This window comes from Pyxicephalus adspersus, chromosome Z (genome assembly GCF_032062135.1).
Source record: "Pyxicephalus adspersus chromosome Z, UCB_Pads_2.0, whole genome shotgun sequence".
NCBI lineage: Eukaryota > Metazoa > Chordata > Amphibia > Anura > Pyxicephalidae > Pyxicephalus > Pyxicephalus adspersus.
Genome location: NC_092871.1, coordinates 69226405 through 69247000, shown reverse-complemented (window position 1 = coordinate 69247000; position 20596 = coordinate 69226405). Strand labels below are relative to the sequence as shown.

The 20596-nt window shown below is 38.3% G+C and overlaps 1 protein-coding gene across 13 annotated transcripts in view; it reads left to right on the top strand.

Moving 5' to 3' along the window:
* Positions 1–20596, top strand: part of DENND1A (DENN domain containing 1A) — a 651854-nt gene that overhangs the window by 65054 nt on the left and 566204 nt on the right. For all 13 annotated transcript variants that reach the window (XM_072430328.1, XM_072430340.1, XM_072430333.1 and 10 more), the window contains one exon: positions 10195–10238. In XM_072430328.1, the coding sequence (XP_072286429.1) occupies positions 10195–10238 (44 nt within the window). The remainder of the gene's footprint in view (positions 1–10194; positions 10239–20596) is intronic.

The window sequence follows — 20596 nt, the reverse complement described above, 5'->3', positions numbered from 1 at the left end:
ATACATTTTTAACACTGACCAAATGAAGAATGTGCTCCGTGTTTGAAAGATGAACAAAAAAAAAGGAAATATGTTCTTTAGTAAATTAATATATTGCAGTTATCAAAAGGCAAGGGGTTTAGCATTGTTCTTCATTGGCCACCAGTGTACATTGAAACTTCTCGAACCCACATAGGAATATGAATTGGCTATTTAACTGCAGATAGTTGATATTTATGTAAATGGAAAAAAATATGTAATTTTATGTAATTTTAAATTGAGAGAAAGTGTGAGGGAACACTTTTATTTAGAATCTACAAGCTGCAACATGGTCTCATTCTAGGTATTGTGTCCATTAACAAAATATGAAAGCAATTTCACAATCAAAGTGTTGATTCAACAGCACAAAAAATGAATACTTTTCTGTATCCAGCAGATATGTGAATCTCACCTAAAAGTAATTTTCGTTATTCCTGTCTAAAACACAACACTAGACATATTTGATGACAAAATTTCCATACATAATGTTAATAGAATGATTTTCACTATATAGACTTTAGAATATGCATTGAAGGTTTTTACTGCTACTGTTTAAAGATTTTAATTCTTTTAGATCTTGTTTTTAATATTGCGCCATTTATTTAATATGGCTTTGATGTAGTTCACCAGTTTTGTATTATACTGCCTTTATATATACAGTTTATTTAGGACCCTAAATGCTGTGTTGACATTGACTTGTCCCAGTTCAGCATAACACAAAGCATAATCATTGTCAGTCTCCACATCTCTTTACACTCTGCTTTTTATTACTCACGATCTGAAGATTTCTTCCTCTGCCCTACTACGCTGACATGGGAGGAATTTGCCCTGTTTAAATGAGCAACATAGCTTTGGCCAACATGCTGTTTGAAGCATATTCCCATCCTGTGAACTGGAAAATTAAATCGGGTTACAGCATAGATTAACGTCCTGGCTTGTGGATAGAAGAGAAGGCTGCTAAACTCCATGAAATTAACCAACAAGATTATACTGTTCAGGATAAATTTCAAAGCCCTGTTCCATGTTAGTCACTGCAGTCCTTTAAGCTGTAATCTAATTTAAACTTTAATACTACATTGTACTTATCTTCCTTACATTAATCAGGGGTTATGGAAGATAAGTGTTAAAAATTCACTTAATATGTTATCTTGTAAAAAATTATCTTGTAGATAATATCATAAAATATATGAGTACCTTAGTTGAGTACCCCCTTTTGGACAAATTAATATTTGGCAAATGAAATAGTGTTTATGATTCTATTTAGTATGCCTTGTCAAAATGATTTCAGTCAAATTACAATAATAAAAAATGGACACTCAGTTTATATTTGGTCTGTTTTTTTCATAAATCATATAGTAAAATATTCAAGGGCTTCTTTGGAGGCAATGCAAAACTGACATAAAAAAGTTAACATAATACAATGACCTATAATACAATGGCCTATCGCCAAGAATAAGTGAGCTGTTTTAGTTGTTGGGTTTTGAAAGTTTGCAACTTTGGTGTGTGTGTGTTTTTTTTAAAGTAATACATGACTTTTGTCCTGTCATTTTTGACTTAAGGATAACTTTAGGAGCTGTTTCTCCTGCTGTCTTTCAAATAATGTTCACATTTTGAAGGGCTGTTCCAGTTTTAAAAGTGGCAATGGTCTGGTACCATCAGTCTTCCTTTTTTGTCTCAGATATTTCTATATTTCAAATATTTTATTTGAATTTGGGATTTTACAACATATATGGGGATACAGCAGAGTAAATAACAATTACAAAACATTAAGTAGAACATTTACAAATAAAACTGAATAGATAAGTAAAGGGTAAAAGCGTTTTTTTGAATTCCTCAAAGTCAGGGCAATGAAACAGGGATACAACAGTATGCCTTTCTTACAACAAATAAAAAAACATAATATGAAAAATTGTAAAATTTAACACCTCTTGTTATTGACTATTTAAACCCAACAAGGTATTCAAGAAAAATATCTGTTCACCCTTATAACAGTTTGAGAGTCACATTAAACCCACTACAAGCTATATAGTGTCAAATATTTCTAAAAAATATGTGCTTTGCCTTTCTGTATTTGGTCCATATGTTTTTTTTTTTTTTTTTTTATATACCCGATAGTTATCAATGTTAAATTTGTGCAGTTTTTTATTTATAATTTTGTAGATATACTTTTTGGATGAGTACAGCTTGCTAATAATGTGGTTATTAAGAGTGCTGGGAGAAAAATATGCTCCGCTTCACCCTTTCTTTTTAATAAAAATACATTAAACATTAATGTTAAGTTACTTTAACATAACGGATTCCTTATTTTCTATGCATTATCATGTATTAAAGTAAATGGAAAGGGCAGATTCAGGTCACCCAATGAAGTGATTTAGGAAGATGATTTCATAAAAAAATGGATATCTGCAGCAGCTTTGTGCAGGATTTATAGTGCTTCTCCAGCAGCCCTGGTACAACGCAGTTGTCCGTCAAAAACAAGTGTTCACCTTGCATTTTCTTTGCACCAGTAAAATCAGTTCTGTAATGTTCTCATCACAGGGTTGTATCCCTGACCCTTCATCCCTGCAATAAAGATTTGTATACTCTCCCTCATCCAGAATGGGTGTTAATTGCCAGGCATTGTGTAATCGTCAAGTTTGACTGCTTACAATAAGAAGCACAGGAGAAAACATAAACTTACTGGCAGCCATAGGACTGGGATAGATATTTAAAACAATGGTAAGTAAATTTGCTGAACCTGGAATCCTAAAAATTTAAATATTGTACATGATGGTACTTGATAGCAAAAATGAGAAGGATCGCAGTGGTATGCATACAGCATGAGGTTTCCCTTAAGTGTGATATTTGACAACCCTAATTATATAGACAAATAACTTTATTGTCATCAAAGGATGGCTAAATGGCTAAAAACCAATGCAATAGAAACAAGATAAAGTTGGTTTTAGGTTGCACGCAGCCTGAATACCCAATGCAATTCCCCCTCTGTGGGCTTCTTCAGGGGTAGCTGTGCGCTTTTAAGTTGCATGCGGTCTAGGTATGTTTGTAGAAAAAAGAGAAATATTAGTCCTATATTACAATACAATAGCTAATACAAAGTTGATATTATATATATCCAGCATGACCAAAGATTTTGATATACAACCATATTTTTAAAGAAGAGAGATTTTTTTATATACAGTTATTCATCAAGGACTTAAAAGGATAAGTAAATACACTAATCTGTATACATTCAATACACCGTGTAGTGTTGCACACATAATTATTTATTATTGTTGCATATATAATTCTTGATGAATTGTAAGGTATTAGACTAGGGTAAAAATCTAAATAAAGTGACTTTCATTATCCAGAATGGAGGATCTCTCTAGGTAGGTAATCTCTGTTCAAGGAGGATATATTGTCTAAGACACAAGTACCCCTGAAGATGCCCACAAAGGGTGAAACGCGTCGGGTATTCAGGCTGCATGCAACTTAAAACCAACTTTCTGCTCTTTGTATTGCATTGGCTTTTAGCCATTTGGCCATCCTTTGATGACCATAAAGTTATCGAGTAGGTGTAGAAATATCTATACCAAGTAACAACAGAACCACAGAAACTGAGGTCCTGATATAATTACTTTGCACATCAAGCACTCTAATATTGTACAATTTTCGTAATTATATGAAATATACTTTGAAATTTTGACTTAAAAACTTTGTCTCTTTTTTTCTTAAATGATGGTATTTTATTATTAGACAATTCATTTTTCAGTTCATATACCTAGTGGTCTTATCCCCCTCTTCTAAGTGCAAGCAATGGTAAAAACTTAGCAGAATGGTCTGTTAAGATTAAATAAATAAAAACATTGTGCAAAGCTTGTAAAATTTTACAGCACAGATACATAATTACGATCAGATTTAGTTAAATATTGTATCTTTCAGTCTTGCTAGAGAAGAATGATATAGAAGAAATACAGCACAGACAGTGTTCATGACATTCCAGTGATTCGTGAAATAGGACTTCTAAGACTGTAGTAAAAGCCTCCACACAGCGTCATAAATTGCTGTTTTTTTTTTTTTCTGTACTTCTGCTTAAGTTCTTGAATATAGTTGGGCTCTTAACATCCCCACATACAATACAGGATCAGCACAAGGGAAAGGCCACATATTTGAAAAATGAGGAATGGCCTTTTAGGATCTGTTATTCATCTTGGTACCGCCTACAAGAAGCCTATGGAAAGCGGGAATATGTTTCTTTATGGCTCATCATGAGCAGTAATGTCTGAATATATGGAGGGGTGGGGATAGTGGTTTGGTATTCTTAGGACTTTTTTTTTTTATTGACTAGATTGTAGGTTGAAGATAAAGCTCTGATAATGGACTTGAGATGGTAATTGTGAATTGTGGCATTAAAAAAATGTTTATTGAAACTAGAAAAATTTCCTGTTGAAGATAAGTACCTTTGGCTGAATAAATGAATAGAATATAGACCTATAAACTGCAGTAATAGGCTGCTACATTGTAATGATAATCTAACAAACTATTGCAATATTTACTATAAACAACTATTATGTGATCTAGGAAAGCCATAGTTATCTTGGGTTGATTGTCCTTTTCCTACCAATCTGACTTGCTCACTAGCAACCTAGGTGATTGAGTGAAACAAGGATTTTAATTGTGTTTGTTCTGCTAGTAGTATTTCATGACCTGAATGATATGGTGTTTGATTATTATGAGATATTTGCCATCTTAAAAAACTACCTGTCTGATAAATAAAATATCTAATAATGTTGTATGTGTAGCATGTAATATATAGTCACTTTTATTTTGCAATGAAGTGGTTACGTCCTAGGTAACGTAAAGTATATTGCTTCTGTTTTTGAGGCAAAATGTTAAATTTTAGTTTTGTCAGTAATTACTAAATAATTACATGTCATAATGAGAATTCAATTACCAGTCTGGCTTTAAAAAGTGAAAATAAACTAAGGCTTCTGTCAGTAGTCATTTTATTCCTAATGATGAATTAATACATGCAGTTAATGTCTGGAGACGACTTTGCTGTAAAAGATCTAGGGTGTAAAGAACCACTCCTACCACATTAGTTTGTAAATTGAAATGAATAATTTTGGAGTATTCAGATTTTCCAACATTGGGTGTATTGGGTATCTGTGCTGATATTTTTTTTTACAGTGTAGTATTACAATAAAGTTTTAAATAACTATATATTTTACAATATAAATGTCTCTATTTTGTATTTATTGTGTATTATGCACTGTTTGAAATCTGTCTGTATTCAGTCATATTACCTGGCACCTTGCGGTCTGTAGCCATGTCACTAACTGTCCCCGGAGGATCTTACAATATATTGGCATTACCATACTCATGAGGAACAAAGCCAGTTTACCTAGTTTTTGGAGGTGTAACCAGAGTGCCCAGAAGAAAACCTACACAAACACAAGAATATTATAGAAATAGAAAGAGGAGAAAGCTGGTTTTAAGTTGCACGTAGACTGAATACCCGACGCGTTTCACCCTTTGTGGTATACCCTTCAGGGGTTGCTTGTGCTTTTAAGTTGCATGCGGTCTAGGTATATTTGTAGAATATAGAGAAATAATAGTCTTATATTACAATACAATGTCTAATACAAAGTTGATATTACATATATCCAACATGACCAAAGATTTTGATATAAAACCATAATTTTAAAGTAGAGAGATTTTTTATATACAGTTATTCATCAAGGACTGACAAGGATAAGTAATTACACTAAGCTGTATTCATCAAGGACTGACAAGGATAAGTAATTACACTAAGCCGTATACATTCAATACACCGTGTAGTGTTGCACACATAAATATCAATTATTGTTGCATATATAACTCTTGATGAATGGTAAGATAATTTATTAGACTGTGGTAAAAATCTAAATAAAGTGACTTACATTATCCAGAATGGAGGATCTCTCTAGGTAGGTCATCTATGTTCAAGGAGTATATAATGTCTAAGACACAGCTACCTCGAAGAAGTCCACAAAGAGCGAAATTATTTAGTAACCACTAGTTAGTGTCTGGAGACAACTTTGCTGAAAAACGGGTCGGCAAATTCCGGCCTTTAGGCCAGATACAGTCTAGCCGGTAGTTCGTTCTGGCCTAATGCCCCCTGGCTGATCCGGCCTAATGCCGGCCAGCAACCCATGGTGCCGGTTGCCGGCCAGATGGCTCCAGTGTCGCCTCCTTGCCATTGCTCCCCTATTTACCATGACCAGCGTTGATACTTGCGCCGTCATGGTAAATAGAGAAAATCCCTCTCCTCTGCAATCATATGGAGGAGAGGGATTTCACTTCAGGGGGCGTTCCCTGGTGGCAGGCAGAGCCATTAGGGTGGGACTCAGAGTCCCACCTAGTGTGCTCCTGCCCACCCCTGAAATAGCCTAGTGGCCATAAAAGTTTGCCTACCCCAGCTGTTAAAGTTTTAGGTTGTAAGGAACAACTCCTACCACATTAGTTTCATGTGCAGGCTTGTCTATAAAATAATTGTTTTCATCTGGGAGCAAAATTTATTGTAGCTTACCTATCCTTAAGTGTGGCTGCTGCATTGTTTTAATTTATTACACACCTCAGCCCCAGCCTCATGAGCACAGCTCTGGCAATAGGAGTGGACATTAGTTTTATACTGAAAATGCTTGAAGCACCGGAAATGGTGATAAAGGTTATTGTTCTGCTATATGGGTTACATGAAATCCCCAAGAATTGATTTCACTGGAAGTATTGCTAATCATTTAGGGGTTGCACCACTATTGTAAACTTTATTTTGGCAGGTTTGCAGTTACATTTGTGGTTTAATGATATCCCATCATTTCACTTAATAAGAACAAAAAGTGTCAGTGGAATTCATTTTCTTTAAATTAGCAACCAGTGAAGCCAGGGCGGAGTCTAAGATCTTGTCTGAAGCAGTTCAGTAACTAATAATTACAGGTCTCCTCCTTACCCCCATCCTGTGACTGGACAGTAAAATTACAGGCAGCAGAGTAATGAGTTCAGTTCTTAGGCACCTTGCTCTCTAATAAGTAATTCTCTGCACTGCTGAGCAACTGGCTGTTTTACCCCCTCCCTAGTCTAAACTCTGGTAGATGCCAATTTTAAGGGAAATTCAGAAACTTTACTGATTGCATTAAAAGAAAACTTAAGGGTGGATTTGCGAGTATAATAACCTCTGCCTGTAGTTCTTTCCAAGACCACTTTGATATATTCTTGAATGTGTTTTGAACCATGATGTGTACTAACCTGGGAATAAGTGACTCATGCAACATTTAAAAGGTGGGATTGACTTGTAAATAAGGCAAAATTTAATGGGGAGCCAGTAATGACTGCAAGAGACGGCAAGTATCGTCTATATTCCCAGCCATTCTGTGTCCTGTTTATTTTAAAAAAAAGTAACTATTGCTAGGGTTTATGATTTTAGATTTTACAATAGGAACCATCCGTGCATTAACATGCTCATAAAACATATTTGGCCTACGAAAACTTAGTATTCAAGCCAACCCCGAAGAACATGTAAACATTAAAATTACTCATGAAAGAATTCAATTGCCCTTAAGCTACAAAACCAACAAATGAAGTGTGCTGTAAAGATTGTAGGATTGCCTCACCCAGACACGATGATCAAAACTCGAAGCTATGAAGTCTGCATCTGTTAGCGATGTGTCCCAAGGCAACTCTTAGCTCACATATTTGCAAGCATCATGATATAGAAGGAGAAGGTGTCTGAGGCTAATGCAGCTTGAACTGCTTTACTCTTCTGGCTCATTTGAGCCCTCTGGCACCAAAATTTTACTTTAGATCCTGACTATTGTCCATTTTGAATGCTTTCCAATGCTTAAAACTGACAGCATTTTTGTGTCTACATTGGTTAATAGGATAATTTACATAATTTGAATTAAAATACTGACTATACACACCCACAGATCATTGGTCACTAGTATTTGTTTTTTACATTGTGTTTGCATAGATTATTTTTTTCCTGTGGCATAATAAACAAATATTACCACATCCAAAACAGTACGGGTATGTTCATTGACTCCTGGTCAAAAATAAAAAAAATGTGTTTTTGGTTCTGTTATAGACATTAGATGGTAAATTCTAGCAAAGTCTGATGTAAATGATTCTGAAGCCTTTACCTGAGTGCCAAGTTCCTAGTCATCCTCAAAATAAAAGATCTGCATTTACTACCCTGTTAAAAATGTCAAACTACAAAACGTACTGGGTGAAATATGATTATGCATTTCTTCCATTACACACTAAATGACACCCCAAAATGTATACAACACACAATAACATACATATAAGCTGTATGTTGCATTGCACTGTTATTTAAAAAAAAAGATAAAGGTGCTTTAAAGTTTGGCTTTTAATAAAACCGGCAAAAAAAAAAAAAAATGGGCTGCATTAATGGAACACAAGTTTAATAAGTGAAGTAATCTGCCTTACATACCCTAGCAATGTGAATTCAGCATGAGGCATCTGACCTGCTCGCTTAATAGTTTACACGGACATAAGTTGCTGTAAGGGTGTGAGCCTAAGCCGTTTTAAACAAAAGGCTGTCCAACCTTTGTTTCAAGTTGGTTTTTCCTAGTGATTGTTTCCAGTGACAGGATCATGAACAAGTGCTGTACATACAGCGCTGTTCTGTTCTATGTAGAGGGTGGGACATGAGTAGTGCCCTGCCTTTCTCTCCTCCATAGGAAAGTACTGCGGTCATTCACTGATCTGCGGGGATGAATTTATGAGTGATATTGGGGGTCTGCTGTACACAAAGCTGGACATTTTCACCCTAGATCATGACAGTTCAACTTGGGCAACAATAATCTAGTGTGTGTATGTAGCTGTATCCATGTATTACACCGATACCACAGAAATCATGAACTTAATACATTAATAAAGGCAAACTGTTTGCTCTCTTACATGGAGTTTTTTTAACCAGATCTTGTGAAACCAATCTGACAATAATAATGAATAATGCATCCTGAAAGTGTGCGCTGGCCCATGCCAAGATTTTCTGATTGCTCTGCAGTGAATCAAGTTACACGATATGGCTAAAAATTAGTCAATTATTTAATCTTTAAATTATTTCGTTAAATAGACTGTTAAATCTACACTATACAAAGACATTTAGACAACAGTGTGCTCCAACTTTGTTGCAACAGTTTATGGAAGACCCTTTTCTGTTTCCTATGCACAAAGCCAGACTTTGGGGTGAAGAAATTTGAATGGCCTACACAGAAAACCTGATCTTACCCTTACTGGACACCTTTAGGAATGCCTATTGCTACCAATGCCTTTTCTATATTGGTACCTGACCCCAAGCACCGCAGACATACTCCAAAATATTGTGAAAAGGTTTCTCCAAAATGTGGAAGCTGGAATAGACCTCAAGGGTGTGGCAACTCCATATTAATGCCCATTATGTGATTGACAGGTACCCACAAATCTTTGGTCACACTGCATATGGGTAGCCAGCTGGAATGCTTGTTGGAGGAAATGGTTGAAAGAAACCTTTTTTTATTTTTTTAAGAAAAGTTGGTAAACAGGAAAATGTATCCATATTTAAAATCTTTTTGTTCATGTTGTATAGAGCAGGTAAAAAAAAGGTTTATTTTTCATATCCCTTTGTCTTGCAGAGACAGAAGAGCAACAATGCACAAACTGGAAACATTCACAAAAGTTTTTGTATACAGCGACATGTTAAGCTCTATAACTGGATAAATTTGGATCTGATTTTAAAAATCAAAGGACAAGCTTGCAGATCTACCCCACCCCCTTGCATTGAATGCAGAATTTAGTTCTTACTGTGTGATTCTCCTGGCCATTTGACTAGTCTATGTTCTTTAAAAAGATAACATTTATTTCCTTGCAAATCAATTTTAGACTAGTTGTAGTGTCAGGTAACAATTTACATTGAATGGGGCGGCAAAGCTCTTTTTTACTTTTATTTTTGTTCCTTTTTTTTTTTAATGTTTTGGGGAAGGCTAAAGGGAGAATCTCAGAGTGAGTTCTTTGCTTTACTCTACACAGAACCAGGCTGCCCTCGCAGGATCCCCTGCCAGGTTTTCTATCATCTTCTGATCAAATATTAATGTATGATTCTCTGCCTGCTCACTAATCCAAAGCCAATTAATATTATCTGTCAATTATTTACAGATTCTGAGCTGCAGAGGATCTTCCCTGAAGACTTCAGTGACCAGGTTTGAAATACTTAATTAGTTGTGGTGTGTGTTTTTTTTTTTTTTTTTTTTTTTTTTTTTACTTTTTTGTGACACCACATCCCTTTTCATGATAGCTATTTAATACGTTGTTGCTGGTGTCCTTTAATAAAAGGAAAAGTCTGATTGCTTGATTATGAACAGTGTTTAGCACCTTCAATGAGATTTCAGTTTTTTGATGTAAGAGAAGAAGTTTGTCCCTAAATTTTGGTGGTGTTTGTGGTGTTTGAAGACAACAGTTCATACATTTTTTAGACATTTTAAAATACAGTGTGAGTATTTATATGTATATGTAAATGAGTCTCTAGGTGGAAAAAGGTTTGTTTGCACTTATTAACCTTCTGAAAAAGGTTGGAGGAAAGCATTACATGCAACCTAAAGTAGGGTTTTTAGAACTTTGTGCTAAATAACCAATAGCTACCTGTTACACATTGTTACTAGGTCAGGTGAGATTTGGAAGGTACCATTTCTGACTTGTTTGTGAAGATAAATACTTTTGGGTCTCCATTCTTTAATCTGCTTTATTAGTTACTGAGCTGCCATGTATTGAAGGAATTAATAGGATGACAGCTGTGGGTGGTACTAATTTTTTTATATTTTTTTCCCTTTTTAGAATGTTTCCTTATATTGTTTCTTTTTTAGGAGACCACGTTTGAGTCTTTTTGAAATTGATTTTAAAAGTAGAATATAAGTTATTGGTTGGTAACCTTGGTAATATTTAATTTATATAAATGAACCTTCTCCTGCAGGGGTGTCAAACTCTCAAAATTAAAAACAGTCGCGGGCCAAACCAAAACTGAAATAGCACCGCTACTACTATTCCCTGTGTCGAGAAAACTGTTGAATGCGGGGTTTATTGTTGAGTGGCTGGAACTCCTTCACTGAGATAGCACGGCTACTACAATTCCCTGCATCTATAAAACAGTACAATGCGGGGCCACACACAGGCGGGGAGGCCGCTGGTCTATGGACGGGGAATGATGCCGCTACTAGAATTACCTGAATTACTTGTGTCTTTAAAACAGTCCAATGTGAGGCCATGCATAGACAGAGAGGTCTCTGGTCTATTGACGCGAGTGATGCCGGCAACTGTAGCAGGAGCGCTAGTTCAATGCAGCAATGGGCCAGCTGCAGTTCATATTTAGGATTCCTTTGGGGGCCAAAACAAGCACATTGCTGGCCAGATTTGGCCCGTGGGCCAGAGTTTGACACCCCTTTTCTACTGGATTTAGTACGTGCCAGTTACATAAAGGTGCAATCAATACATGAAAGTACACTAAAGATACACAAGAATTTGAGCTATGTTCATAGTAATAAAAATTGTTGCCAACCATTATGGTCCCACAGACCACTAAAATTGCCAGCTCCTGACCGTGCATGGCACCATAACCCTGCCCACTCTTCCATCGCAGATCTTAGCCTGTAATGGGAGATTGGACGTGTTGGGTCGTGAAACACAGCCCGCCCAATTCCCTGAGCCAGGGATTTGCACATGGGACATGGTTCGCGGCTCCAGCCGGTCCGCCCCCCCAGCGGGGTCCTTTTCCTGACCCCACTCGATGGTGCACCGGCCAGAGCCACGAACCACCAAAATCTTCTCGCGGACCACCGGTTGGCGACCGCTGTTAGAGAGTCAACCTAAACACAACAGCTTCAAATCATGGAAACATTAACATAGTTTGATTCCACCTCCGATTTGATAGCCATATGCATCACTTGACCATTTAAGGCTACTTAAAGAGGAAGCATCCCAAAAACCCAAAAACGACCCCAAACAAAAAAAATACACATCTTCAATGCAGCAGAGCCAGCGATCTGTCCGGTGGTTTCTTCATCAGGTCCGCGTTGTCCCGGCATCCGTCTTTGGGCTGGTGAGCTAGGGGCTGCCATCTTCTCTCTGTTCTTCTGGGCTTTTCTTCCTATGTCACCTGACACAGACGTGGGATCGGGTGATGTAGATGACTTGCCGATCGCACTGCACGTACGTGAGATCGGCAATTTTTTTCCCTTTTGGTCTAGGCAATCGAGAATTAAAGGGATGGTGCTGTACCAGAGTGCTGCCCAGAGTGTCCTTAAAGGAATTTTTGCAGGCCGGTATTTAGAATTGATCTAAAGCACCTGGCCATTGATTTAAAAAATTGGACCAGTCTGACGCTAGGAGTGATCAGGCAGAGGGGCTGTGTGGAGCCTGTTAGTTTGGAAAAATTCTCCCTGCGGTAATGACTTTGATTCATTGTGAGGGAAAATCCTTATTCTTGCAAATGAAATTGAATTCAAGCCTAGGATTCCTCATTTCAGTGATTGCAATTCTGTAGGGAAAACACAGAGTTTGTATGCACAACATATAGCATATGACTATATAGCATTAAATACTATCCTTGTTCTAATTTACTTTCTTTGAAAGCTGACTGGCTGAGTTGGTGCTCATGAGCTTATGAAAACAGTATGAAAGTGGAATTGTGGTAGGAATTATTTTTGCTTTGCCTATTTATAGAGTAGAATTCCACTAAGAATGATAAAATGTGACAGTCTAAAAATGTATTTATTTTCCTTACATCACAACATTACTTGCCATTTCAGGGCAATCAATTTGCATTTTTGTGACATTCTCTGCCACAAAGTGCTTTTGATTCTCTATCATTATTTAACAGAACACACACGATTATGCCAACACCTTGTCTTTTTTAAAGCATATTAAGTAAAAAAATTTAGACCAGTGCAATTAGCCATAACCTAGGCACTTAAATATAAATTCATGTTTAATAGCATGAAGCATTTTGATATGACAATCAAAATAAAGATATTTGTATAGGATGTCAAAAATCAAACTGTTTGCAGAGATAAGTACTGTATATTAAATATATATATAATGTATGTATATATATGTATATAAAGTATTTGCTCATATCAGTGGCATGTAAAATCCTGCATTTTATATGTCTATACTTTAAAGTTTTTGGATGAACAACTTTTGGATGAAGTGTTTTTTTTTTTTTCTTCTATTTAATAGGGTTTTTTTTTGGTTTTTTTTTGTGGAGCACAATTATTTCACATTTTTAAGGGTAAAAGTAAATACGGCATAAACATGTGACATGTATAATTTTGTCTTTTATTGAAATTCAAAATTTTTTCTTTAACTAAACTTGCAACCAGACTATGAATGTTTTAATTCTCAACAAGCATTATTTAAGATATAAAATTGACCCTCATTTACCACATAACTGCAGGCATTATGGACCATAAAAATTTATAGCAGAAGAACTAACCTAATTCTGTCAGCAGCATAGCTTGCAGTCCACTGTCCACCACTTCCACTGTCACAAGGGTACACTGATGTCAGATCTAAAAATTCTCCATTTAAATTTTCTTAAGATGCAAACCAAACTTCTGGATTGTCCTCATTTTCATTTCAGTCACTTTTGGCAGCTGAAATAGATATATTTCTTTGCGTGTTCTGCTCTATCAAACACTTTTGATTAAATGCCAGGTCCCATTAATTCATTATGTTGAAGAAAAAGAAAATAAACTTTTCAAAACTACCAGGGACTTTAACCACCCAAGTGATAACCCCGACCTTGGTTCGGGTTAAAAATAATTACGGACTTCCGCTTCCGGTGCCCCGCGAGCTACCGGCATGTTCTAGTGGCTCCCGCTAGCCTCAGGGCTTTACTGATTTAAAACCGGCACTACGCCCACTCACCCGCCTCCTCTTGTTCCTCCGGCGCTGGGAACCCGGATGGAACGGTTCCTGGAGCGCTCCTCCGCTGCAGCTGTACACAGTCAGATGGGGAAGAAAGACAGGCAGAAGGCTACCCCCTCCAAGATGGCCGCCGCTTCAGCAGCTGCACGTCTCCCTAGCACACCATCTTCTAAGGTACAGCATGATGTTTTACCAGAAAGTGATCAGCCTAATCAGATTGCTGATGCAGTAGTAGCCATTCTTAAACCCACATTACAGGAGGCAATCGACTCTGCAGTGCAAAAAGGTATTGCATCCTTAAGAAATGATTTAGGAGAACATTCCCAAAGAATAGATGCCACCGAGCAGCGCATTACATTGGTGGAGGATGATGTTACTTCCTCTAGGGCTACTATATCTATGCTGGAGGCCAAAGCGCAGGCTTTACAGGATAAATTAGATGACCTGGAGAATAGGTCAAGACGCAATAATTTACGCATTATTGGCCTGCCGGAAAGGATAAAACCTGCGAGATTGATGGATCTCTGTTCCAATGTATTACCACAACTACTAAACCTTTCAACTATGTGCAAAGTGGAACGCGCGCATAGATTAGGCCCTATTCGTTCAGAGAGGGCCAAACCACGCCCGGTGATAGTGGCCTATTCACATTACACTGACAAGACCCGTATTCTTCAGGCTTATCGCAATCAGCGGGACCTACATGTGGAGGGTGCATCTTTGTTACTATTTGCAGATTACTCAGCTGAAGTCTCTCGCAGAAGACGCAGTTTTCAACAGGTGTGCTCTACTCTATACCAAAATAAAATGTGGTTTACACTAGCCTACCTGGCGACCCTTCATTTCTCAGATGATCAAGGCCGCAAACATTCTTTTACATCAGCAGAGGAAGCTGAACAAATTCTGCACACTTTAGTATCAGACTCTGCATCTGCCCAATCTGCTGGATCTGATGACCACCGATCGTCACCACTACGTACTGCAGCAAAATCCTCCATTCCGGTGTATTCCCTAAAACAACCTAGAAAACTCGGAATCTCGTCTAAGAAAAATCGGGAGAGGATGCGATCTGAGTCACAACTTCAGGCGGGATCTTAAGGAGCAATTTTATTTTGTTTTTTATTTCTGTTTATACTAGTAGTTCCTATTCTTGCATTTTATTGCAGTATTGTTTTCAAATTGCCCACTTTATGAGGTGTGAGCCCAACCCTGACGACATGGTAACTTGTTTACGCATGTTCCCAACTTGGTCACTATTTTCTTGCTCTGCGAGGAAAAAAGGAAAGTCACCTTTTCAACTTGTCCGTTTTTTGTTAAATGTTTTTTTTGCTGCTACCTCTGTTTTTTGTTTCTTTTTTGTGATTTTTGTCGCTGGAAACACTCTACATTTTTGATCACATGCACGAAGTGCCACACAACCCCCAAGATGCTCTATTGTTCCAGAGTCCCCTTTACCTGTGGGTCCTTCTATACTTGCCTGAACCGGCATAACCTGTTGACAGCTTTGCATGCATTTTCTGTAATATCTGTATCTTTTATCCAGTTTGAGAGATATGCTTTGTCCATGTTTAAGCCATGTGTTAGCATTGTATGCGTGTAATATCCTGGAATGTCAAGGGACTACGCTCCCCTAACAAGCGTATGTCTTTACTTCGCCATTTAAAAAGACTTGGTCCAGATATTGTCTTGTTACAGGAAACCCATTTGGGGACTACTGATTTTTGTAGAATGAAGAAACTCTGGGTTGGTGAAGTTTATGGTACCCCTTCCAATGACCGGAAAGCCGGCGTATTGATTCTAATCCACAAATCTTTTCAGGGTAAGGTCAAAACAGTGCAGAGTGATTTGGAAGGTAGGATAATTAAAATCCTCATACAAATACATGACCAAGAGCTCTCAATTTACAATGTGTACGCCCCAAACTCTCCCCCAGCCACCTTTTTCCAGGAATTCACCAAATGGTTGGCCCACGATCCCACACCTTTTAAAATTGTGGGAGGGGATTTTACCTCAGTTATGGTGGTAACGGAGGATAGATGTTCTGGTCGCATGGAGGGCGCTGAGAGACTTATGTCCCGTTCCCATTTGTCAGATTTTGTTTCAGCCATGTCCCTGAACGATGTCTGGAGGCGGTTTCATCCCTTAGAGAGGCAATACACTTTTATTTCCCAGGCGCATGTATCTCAGGCCCGCTTAGACTATCTGTTTTGTACAGATGATGTACTGTATAAAGCCGAGTCTCCAGAGATTCATCCCATGGTGATCTCGGACCACTCCCCTATTTCCCTTGTAATTCGTGACCAATATCCCAGAGGGGATTATGTGCCTTGGAGGTTCTCATCCTATTTGGCCAAAGACCCAGAATTCCAAGGGCAAGTGCGCGTGGCCTGGCTTGAATATGTTCAACACAATGCTGCGCATAGGGATAACCCTATCCTTTTCTGGGAAGCAGGCAAGGCATACTTAAGAGGCAGGATAATATCTTTTTATGGCGAAAAGGAAAAAGGCCACGCTGTCCCATTTTTTACAGGCACAACAGGAACTCAGATTGGCGCAGGTGGCTCTGACAGAGAATCCTACCCAACTTACTAAGCAGCAGTGGCACACATCTAAACGCAAATTTGATTCATGGCTTTTCCAATATGAACAGTTGAAATTCAAGTACAAGTCCTTAGATTATCATAAATATGGAAATAAATCAGGAAAAATGGTTGCAAATCTGGTACGCACGGGTTACAAACCAACTTTTATCCCCAAATTAAATACAATGGAAGGAAAGGTGGTTACCTCTCCTAAAGAGGTGAGCCATCATTTGGCCCAATTCTATCAACAACTGTACTCCTCCCCACCAATGGATTTGCGGGCTGGACAGACTTTTTTGTCCAAAGTTTCCTTGCCTACACTACAATTAAGTGATATTGAAGCTCTAAATGCCCCCATCACAAATGAACAGATACTTGCCACCAAAGCCTCTCTGGGGAATGGAAAGGCCCCGGGCCCTGATGGGTTTACCTCCGAATTTTTTAAAATGCTCCAAGAGGAAGTTGCAGATGACCTCTGCGCACTCTTCTCCAAACTATGGGAGCAAGGTATATACTTTCGCTCTGGCCAGGAAGCTTATATAAAATTACTTTTAAAGAAAGATAAAAACCCATGCGACCCAGACTTCTATCGCCCGATTTCTTTAATAAATATTGACACAAAAATCTTGTCAAAGATAATGGCAGACAGGCTGGCCAGATTGATGCCATCTTTGATTTCTCCCTCACAGGTGGGATTTATACAGGGGAGGGCGGCGGTGATCAACATTAGAAAGGTTCTGGTAGCGCTGGAGGTCGCTAAGAGACGGCCTGATTTGGACTCGGCCATTGTTTCCATAGATGCCCATAAGGCCTTTGACACGGTAAATATACCATGGTTATTCATGGTTCTGAAACAGGTGGGCATCAGAGGTCCCTTTCTAAATTTACTGGCAGCTATGTACGCCTCTCCTATTGCACGTATCCATACCCCAGGGTTTTTGTCAGATTCTATTGCTCGTTACAGAGGGACTAGACAGGGATGTCCACTATCCCCATTACTGTTCAACCTCGCATTAGAACCACTGGTAAGATACTTGGATTCCACCCCTTTGTTACATGGAATCCCAGTTCATACGAGGGAATTACGTACTGCCTTTTTTGCAGACGATATTCTGCTCTTTACCTCCAAACCCCATTTTTTGTAATAACATTCAAACAACATTTCAGCTTTTTGAGAGCTTTGCAGGCCTAAAGATAAATTTTGATAAAAGTGAAATTTTGTCTTTAACACAGAACGGGACTCTGGCAAATGATTGGAGGACAGATGTGCCTTTTAAGGTGGCACCACATTCCATTACTTATCTAGGCCTACGTATAGGCCGTATGCCTTCGTCTCTCCATGCCCTAAACTATCCACCGCTGTTTACAAAAATACAAAAGGAATTAAAAATGTGGGAACATCTGCCCTTGTCATTCTTGGGCCGGTGTCACCTAATTAAGATGTCATTTTCAAAACTACTTTATCCGATGCAAACTCTGCCTCTGTTATTGACCCATTCTGATATTAATACTCTTAACAAGGCTTTTGTAACGTTCTTATGGTCTGGGAAGCGCCCGAGAATTTCTCTGGCGAAGTTATACTTACCTAAAACAGAGGGAGGAGTTGGCTTCCCAAATATTAGGGTCTATAATTTAGGTGCATTGGCTAGGCATGTTATTGACTGGTTGAGCAACACGTCTTGTTATTCTAATGTGCAATTGGAGAGTGCAATGTCTCACCCCTGGAACCCCTGTGCATTGTTGCATTGTGCATTTTCTTCCCTACCCATTTTTTTACGGCACAATATTCTCATTAGAGACACAGTAGTCACTTGGAAAGTACTTAGACAACGGTTTAAATTGCCTATACGCATATCACGGTATTTACCAATCTGTGATAATCCCATGTTTTCCCAGGCACTGGAGCAAGCAGCATTTAAGATATGGAAGCAAAAAGGACTTTGGGGTTTTGGGGGGCTCTTTAATCTGGAGAACTCAACGAAGCTCTCTTTGGCTAATATAAGGGAGATATATAATGTTCCTCATTGGGCCCTTCACCCGCTGTATTATAGCCAAGCTATGTCTTTCCTCCACTCTCTGGCTCTTAGCCCGGCTGAGACGTTTAGACCAAATAATTTTGACAAACTTCTGAAACTATCTCCCCCCAATATATCTAATATCTATGCCAGCCTTTGCCCTCTCTTTATCAAACCATTATCCTCCTCGAATGTACGAATGTGGCAGAGGGATTTTCAGGATCCGGATTTGGTGGATTGTATAATACAAGGTTATCAAACGGTGAGACAGAGTATGGTTAATGAGGTTTGGAGGGAATCTCAGTTTGATACTTCACAGAGCCTATAAAGTTTTCCGACCCTCCACCTCAGCCTCACAACCACGGTCATGGCACTTTCAGTGCCCTAAATGCAGTTGTTTGAATGCCTCTCTGTCTCACCGGTTGTGGTTTTGCCCCAAAATTTCTCTGTATTGGTCCCAAGTTCTCAAATTTATCCATTCTGTAACAGGGCTTACTATACCGCTCAATCCTGTTTTGCTGGTGTTTGGTTCCTGGGAAGGTGTGGAGGTGGATGTTATGCCCCGCTCTCTGCGCACTTGGACAAATATTTGTCTTTTAGCAGCCAGACGCACGATCATGCAAAACTGGATACAGGCACAACCTCCGGAACTAGAACAAGTTGTCTCCTCTCTAAAATCTATATTTCACATGGAAATGCTGGATGCCAAACAGCAAGGCGATGATTCTATCACCCGGTTCTGGTCGAAATGGTACAAATTTTTGGTCTATGCCTTTAATGACTCAGACTGTACATCTATACTGGAGTTGTTCAAATATTCCACATGGTATTTAACAAATATTTCAGGATGATTATGGGATTATTTCATTATCCAAGTGATGATATCGAATAATATTGGACTACTGAGTGTTTCCTTTTGTTTGTTTGTTTGTTTGTTTGTTTCTGCTTTTTGTTTTTGGTTCTTAGTTCATAGCTCTATTTGTCTGCACCACCCCCTTATAATTTGTTTATTTCCTTGTATTTTTATGTGAAAAACATTTAATAAACACAGTTTGAAAAAAAAAAATAATTACAATTATCGATAACCCTGAACTTTTCTCACTGTATGAAAATACAGTGAGAAAAGTTCGGGTTTATCGACCACTTACCCGGTCCCGCTGCGATCATCTAGCGTCGATCTCCAGCGTCGGGTGCCCTCTCCAGGAAGAAGAAGCCGGCCGAGAAGAAGCCGGCCGGCTTCTTCTCCCTCTGTAGCGTGTACGTCGGCGCGTACGATGACGTCGGCGCGTGTGCGGGAAATTCAAATTAAAACTCATTCAAACACATTTTGTATTGGATTGAATACAAACTCCTGTATCCAATCCAATACAAAATAATTCAAAATAAATACAAAGTATGTAATTGGTAAATTCATCTGGCTCTGCTGTTTCTCATTGTAAGTGCCTAAAAAACCCTGATCTATTTTGTTATATCTGTGGCAGTTTCACCATTCCCAGCGAACATCAGCAAATTTGTAGAGCAAGCCTATTTGGCATATTTCAAAGGTAAATTTGGTGATCAAGATAAGTCTTGGGCCCCTCATATGGTGTGCAAACAGTGTGTTGAGGGTTTACAGATGTGGACAAAGAACACGTGATAAGATGCCATTTGGTATACCTAAGCTTTGGTGAGAGCCAGGAGATCATTTTAGTGATTGTTACTTTTGTATAGTGAAAACATCAGGACATAAAAAGAAAAAAAATATAAAAAAATGTAACATAGAGTATCCTAGTCTACCATCGGCCATATGCCCAGTGGCTCCTTCATATGAAATCCCAGTGCCAGTTTTCGTTATACTACTCTCTCTTGAAGAGCATGATTATGGTGATGAACTAGGTGACAACAATGATGAAGAGTTTGAAATTGAAGAGGACTCGGTTTGTAAGGGATTTGATCAGCATGAATTGAGTGATTTAGCACGTGATTTGGGTCTATCGAAGAATGCTTCAGAACTCCTAGAATCAAGACTGCGTGAGAAAAAAGTACTTGAAAAAGGAACAAATT